This window comes from Trichechus manatus, unplaced genomic scaffold, assembly GCF_000243295.1.
Source record: "Trichechus manatus latirostris isolate Lorelei unplaced genomic scaffold, TriManLat1.0 scaffold00111, whole genome shotgun sequence".
NCBI classification, from domain to species: domain Eukaryota; kingdom Metazoa; phylum Chordata; class Mammalia; order Sirenia; family Trichechidae; genus Trichechus; species Trichechus manatus.
Window position 1 is genome coordinate 4,221,839 of NW_004444047.1, and position 6,983 is coordinate 4,228,821.

Genomic DNA, 6,983 nt, shown 5'->3' on the forward strand with positions numbered 1-6,983 from the left:
AAGGTACAAAAAAAAAAAAAAAGAAAAAAGGAATTATCTATGTGAGATCAAACTGACAACAGCAACCCAAAAGGTTTGATGGGAATCCTAGGGGCCAGTGAGTTGAAGACAATGGTGATGGAATAATTTGGAAAAGGATAGTGAGAACAGCAGCACAACTGGGAGAATGTCATCAATGTCACTGAATTGTACATGTAGAAATTTCTGAAATGGTGTATCTTTGGCTATGTATACTTTCACCAAAAAAAAAAAAAGGTCCTCCAAGGTTGAGAAGGGAGAGTGTTGACATGTCGTGGGGTTGTTAACCCATGTGATAAAATAATATGCGTACTGACTGTTTAAAGAGAAACTATTCGTTCTGTAAACCTTCACCTAAAGTACAATAAAAAATTTTTTTTTTAAAAATGGGCAAAGGACATGAACAGACACTTCACCAAACAGGACATTCAAGTGGCCAACAAATACATGAAAAGATGCTTCCCCACAGGACAGAGTAGAGTTTCCAAGCAGCGCCTGGTAGATTCGAACTGCTGACCCTTTGGTTAGCAGCCATAGCTCTTAACCACTATGCCACCAGGGTTTCCCATTAGTCATCAGAGAGATGCAAATCAAAACTACAATGAGATACCATCTCACCTTGCAAAAATGGCACTGATCAAAAAAACAGAAGACAACAAATGCTGGCAAGGTTGGGGGAAGATTGAAACTTTTAGACACTGCTGGTGGAACTGCAAAATGGTACAGTCAGTATGGAAAATGGTATAGCTCTTCCTCAAAAGGCTAGGAATAGAAATACCTTATGATCTAGCAATCCCACTCCTAAGTATATACCCGAGAGATCTAACAGCAGTGACACAGACATATGCACACCTATGTTCATTGCAGCATTATTCACAATAGCAAAAAGATGGAAACAACCTAAGTGCCTATCAACATACGAATGGATAAAGAAATTCTGGTACATACACACAATGGAATACTATGCAGCTATAACGAATAACAATGAGTTCTTGAAACATATTACAACATCGATAAACCTGGAGGACATGCTGAGTGAAATACGTCAATTATAAAGGGACAAATATTGTATGGCCTCACTTTTATAAAAAGACAAGAATAGGTAGATACAGAAAGCAACATTCTTTAACGGTTACCAGGGGTGGGAGGGGGAATCACTTTCTAGATAGTAAACCCACTGCCATCTAGTCAGCTCTGACTCACAGCGACCCTATGGACAGAGCAGAACTGCCTCATAGAGTTTCCAAGGAGCAGCTGGTGGATTCAGACTGCCACCTTTTGGTTAGCAGCCATAGCTCTTAACCTCTGTGCCACCAGGGCTCTTTCTACATAGTAGACACTTGTTATTTTCAGTGATGGGACACGTAACACTCAATATGGGTGAAAGTCTGCACCACATGATCAAGGTAAATGATGACACTAAGAAGTACACAAAAAGGGACAATTTTGGTAAATGCTAACATATACAATTTTGCTACAACACTAATAACCAAAAAAATGTGTGTGGTTACATAGGTAGAGATATGTGCATGTATGTGTACAGGAAGACATGTGAGTATATGGGTGTGCATGTATAGGTGTATCCACAGGCATATGCATATACATGTTTGTATGTGCTGCATATATATTCATATATATAATAAAGTACATGGGGGGCACAGTTACAGATACTTCCTAGATACAACCAAATACCTCATGGGATTGGTTTACAGGGTTTGAAGGCTTAAGACCATAATCTAATGGGACAACTTGATTAACCGGCATAACGTAGTTCATAAAAATAATGTTCTCCATCCTAGTTTGGTGAGTAGTGTCTGGGGTCTTAAAAGTTTGCAAGCAGCCATCTAAGATACAACTACTGGTCTGCACTCGTCTGGAGCAAAAGAGAAAGCAGGCAACCAGACTCAAAGAAGAAACTAGTCTACAGGACTAGCGGCCCACACGAACCACAGCCTCCTCTGTCATGAGACCAGAAGAACTAGATGGTGCCAAACTACTACTACTGACCCTTCTGACCAGGGACACAACAGATTGTCCTAGACAGAACGGGAGGAAAATACAGAACAAAACTCAAATTCCTTAAAAAGGCCAGACTTCTGGACCAGAGAGACTAGAGGAACTCTCGAGACTATCACCCTAAGATACCCTTTAAACTTGGAACTGAAGCCACACACAGAGGTCACCTTTCAGCCAAATGGACTGGTTCATAAAACAAACAATATCAATTGTGAGTACTGTGCTCCTTTAAATAATCATCTATATGAGACCAAATGGTCATCATTTACCCTAGGCGAAAGATGAGAAAGTAAGGGGGTCGGGGGTGGGGTGCAGGGAAGCTAGATTAATGGAAAAAGAACAAGCAGAACAGAAATAATGATAATATTGCCACATTGTGAAAAATGTACCAGGCACACAGAGGAGCCCTGGTGGTGCACTGGTTAAGAACTTGGCTGCTAGCCGAAAAGGTTGGCAGTTCGAAGCCACCAGGCGCTCGTTGGAAACCCTATGGGGTAGTTCTACTCTGTCCTATAGGGTCACTATGAGTTGGAATCAACTTGATGGCAGTGGGTTTGGTTTTTTGGTTTAGGCACACAGAGGCAGGAAATCATGATCCATGGTGCAATCAATCAATCAAAGTATAATCAATCAAAAGTGATTCAGAACCGACAGACGTTGGAGTGAACAGAGAAGGCCATAACTAGTTATTTCTAACTGTATTCCGTATGTTCAAAAAGTTAACCAGAGGCATAAAAAAGGCCCAAATCAAACTTCTAGACAGGAAAACGACAATGTCAGTGATGAAAAACACACTGGATGGGATTAACAGCAAATTGGACATTGCAAGAGAAGAAAAGATTGGTGAACTTGAAGACACAGTAAAAGAAACTGAACAAAATCAAGCAAGACAGAAAGAATTAAAAAAAGAAATAAAGAAAAGCGTATCAGTGAGCTCTGGGACAACTTCACACAACCGACTATACAGGTCACAGGAGTCCCCTTGAGAGAAGAGCAATCACTCTCTTGTTGAAGCAAAACTTCTCAAGGTTTTTTCTCATGTCGCCTTCTCAGCGAGGCCCTCCAGGCCACCCTCAGTTGGGCACACACCAAGTGTGTTTGATGACAAGAAAGTCAATACAAACCTTCCCAATGTCCTGCAGAGTTGCCAGTTCTAGAATCTGTGAAAGAACATCCAAGGCAGAGCGCAGAAACCCCCCGAACTTCTCACTGCTGTTCTGGAGATCCAAGGTGACCTTGAGGGTGAAGGAGAGAAGACACAGTTATAGGCACCGCCATTGTAGGACCTGAAACAAAGACACCAGTGCTGCCCGCTGCCATGCGATGTGCCCCCCTGTGCAGCCCTACACCCTCGCCACTCTGGGTATGTGTGGGTGTCTGTGTGTGTGGGTGTGTGTTCTCAGCACCGGGAAAACACCTTGAAAAGGGAATTATTCTTTGAGACAGTCATATTAAAACTGTTACCTTTCAAAGGGCATCGTCAAAGTTCCACTGACACTACTGAAAGAAAGAATTCCCAATCTTCTGTCAGATGAGGAGGATCTCTAAGAGGCCCATGAGAACCAGTGTCTGATAAGCAGGTTTATCAAAAAAATATGAAAAGAAGTCCCATTCCCCGTGCATTAGGATCTCTGGGGAAAATCAGTGTCAAATTCAGACACAGTTCTCAGTGTGGCTACAACAAGTATTAAATCAGTATCAGGGGGAAAAAAAAAAAAACCAAACCCACTGCTGCTGAGTCAATTCCAACTCACAGTGACCATACAGGACAGAGTAGAACTGCCCCATAGGGTTCCAAGGAGCAGCTGGCGGATTCAAACGGCCGACCTTTCGGTTAGCAGCTGAGTTCTTAACCACTATGCAACCAGGGCTCCAAATTAGTCTTACGAAGTATTAAATTAAGATTCTATGGATTCAGCTTACTGAAATCAGGCAGCAATTCCTCCATTTACAGACTGAGAGGAGAAGTGAGGACCAAAGACGATGTGTAAGGACAAGGGCCAGAATAAATACTGGCAAAATGCTGCAAAAGTGCTCCAATCAATAGAGGAACCCAGCCACCCAGGATGGAGAGGCGACCAGGCAAGAGAAGGACAGGCATGAATGTAAGCAGCTCCGCATCCTGCTGACACCCTCCTGTGGACAGGCCAAGGAGAGGAGGGAAAAACCAGGAGGTGACACCCGAGGAGCCAAGAGGCAGGGTGACGTGGCGAGGCCATGCTGAGAGGAGATGGAGAAGAGGTCAAAAGCCCAGGGACATGAGCAAACATGGGCCCAAGGACACTCTTCCCTCCCAGATGACAGGGAGGGGAGGGGGCTTGGAGATGCTGGTGGCAGGGAGAGTTAATGGCAATGCACTCCAGGAAGGTCCATCTTTAGAGTAAACAGGAAGTCACGAGGTGACAATTAAGACACAAAGGAGAGTCTCGGGGCCTGGAGAAGAGCGGGAGCAGTTCCGTGGAGACGCGGGCAGGAAGTAAACCGGGGAAGAGCAAAGGGACAGCAGAGGAGCGGGAAGGGCCACGCAACAGGAGGAACCAGAGGTGCTCGGCAGCTCAGCAGAAGGAACCAAGGAAACCGAGCAGTGATGAGCAAAGATCTGCCTGGACATCCTAGGTACTCTAAACACATACAACAGAGACGCTGGAACTAGGCGTGAACGAGGTGGTACACAGAGGAAAGGAAGCAAGGAATCCGAGACACCAAGGAGCCAAAATTGGTGGACCCTGGAGCCCAGGATATTCGGGAAGGAAAATGATGACCAGGAGCAAGCACACGGGGAGCACAGAAGGGTCAGGAACTAAAGATGACATGAGTGAAACAGGCTGACAAGAAACGCCTTCTCTGCGTACATTTTAAAGGTGCTCTCCGTCTGTACATTTTAAGGGTGCTCTCCGTCTACTTGGGGGTTGATGCAAGAAACACCTGGCTAAAGAGAGCTCCCACATCTTTTCTAAAATGTGGCTGAAGATTGTCCTTTCAAAATTATCAATCCCCTTCAGAAAAGAAGCCATATAAGGTTTATAAATTGTTTTCCAAAACAAAGGAGAGAAGTATCTATTAGTAACAGCAACAACAAAAAAGAATACCTGACGTTATGGATTGAATTGTGTCCCCCCAAAATACGCACTGTAAATTCTAACTCCTATACCTGTGGTTATCATCCCATTTGGGAATGGTGGTTTTTTTTTTTTATATATATTTTATTGTACTTCAGGTGAAGGCTAACAGAACAAATAGTTTCTCATGAAACAGTAGTACACGTGTTGTTTTATGACATTGGTTAACAACCCCACAACATATGAACCCTCTAACTTCTCAACTTTTTTTTTTTTTGGTGAAAATACACATAGCCAAAGATACACCGTTTCAAAAATTTCTACATACACAGTTCAGTGACATTGACTACGCTCTTCCAATTGTGCTGTTATTCTCATTTAAGATGAAGGCTTACAGAACAAAATAGTTTCTCATTTAACAGTTACTACAAATGTTGCCCTATGACAATGGTTAACAATCTCACAACACATCAACAATATCCTTACTCAATCTTGTGTTCCCTATCACCAGCTTCCTTGTCCCCTTCTGCCTTCTGGCCCTTGTCACTGGACTCCTGTACCTCGTTAGTCTCATTTGGTTTTACGGGGCTGTCCACTCCCAGGCTGAACAGTGAACCTCGGAGGTAACTTCACCCATGAGCTAAAAGGGTGTCTGGGGGCCATACTCTCGAGGTTTCTCCAGTCTCCTTTAGGCCAGTAAATCTGGTCTTTTTTTTGGTGAGTTAGAATTATGCTCTACATCCTTCTCCAGCTCTGTCCAGAACCCTCTGTTGTGATCCTGGTCAGAGCAGTCAGTGGTGGTAGGCAGGCACCATCTAGCTGTACTGGTCTCAGTCCGGTGGAGGCCTTCGTAGCTGTGGACAATTAGTCCTTCGGACTAATCTTTTCCTTGTGTCCTGTTCTCTTCATTCTCCCTTGCTCCCGAAGGGATGAGACCAGTGGAGTATCTTAGATGGCCGCTCACAGGCTTTTAAGACCCCAGATACTACTCAGGGAATGGTGTTTTCTTCGTTAAGAGGACAACAGTCTAGGGTATGTTTTAAGGCAATCACCTTTGAGATATACAAACAGCAGCTAAGGACAGGGAAGCAAGCAGAGATGGAGGAAGACTGATGCCACCCCACATGAAGATCACCAAGGAACAAGGACCTTCCACCAGAGCCGACTGGGAGAGAAAGCCTCCCCAAGAGCCTGCGCCCTGAATTTGGACTTCTAGCCCTCTAAACTCTGAGAAAATAAATTTCTGTTTGCTAAAGCCACCCATGTGGGCATTTCTGTTACAAGCAGCACCAGATAACTAAGACACTTAGGGATACATTTATCGAGATACGTGCTGAGATCTACGTGAGAGACTCTTCCAAATGCTCTGAGGCACACGGAGGAAGATGTGAACAAACGGGAGAATCCTGTGCTCTTGGACAAGAAGCCACAATGTCTTCAGGTATCAGTTTTCCCTAAATTAGTCTACAAATTCAACATAACCCCAACAGAAAGACTCCAAGGATTTTTTTTGGAATAAGACAAGCTTATTCTAATGTTCACATGTAAACCAGGTAAGAACATCCAGGAAAATTCTAAAGAAAAATGGAGATGAGCTGTACGTGTAGAAATTGTTGAGATTGCATATGCTTTGTTATGTGTATTTTCACATAAAAAATATTAAAAAAATGCGGAAACTAACCCCCTCGAAAATATTATGAAACCACAATAATGAAAAAGCATGCTTCTAATACATGAACAGAGTTCTAATACATGAACAGAGAGCTCTAACACATGAACAGACAGCTCTAACACATGAACAGACAGCTCTAACACGTGAACAGACAGCTCTAACACGTGAACAGACAGCTCTAACACGTGAACAGACAGCTCTAACACGTGAACAGACAG

The 6,983-nt window shown here is 43.5% G+C and overlaps 1 protein-coding gene across 1 annotated transcript in view; it reads right to left on the bottom strand.

The window, feature by feature from the left end:
- HTT (huntingtin) overlaps nt 1–6,983 on the bottom strand; it is a gene marked incomplete at its 5' end in the record, with an annotated part of 180,967 nt that overhangs the window by 76,686 nt on the left and 97,298 nt on the right. The window contains one exon of the mRNA XM_023738001.1: nt 3,159–3,269. Within this exon, the coding sequence (XP_023593769.1) occupies nt 3,159–3,269 (111 nt within the window). The remainder of the gene's footprint in view (nt 1–3,158; nt 3,270–6,983) is intronic.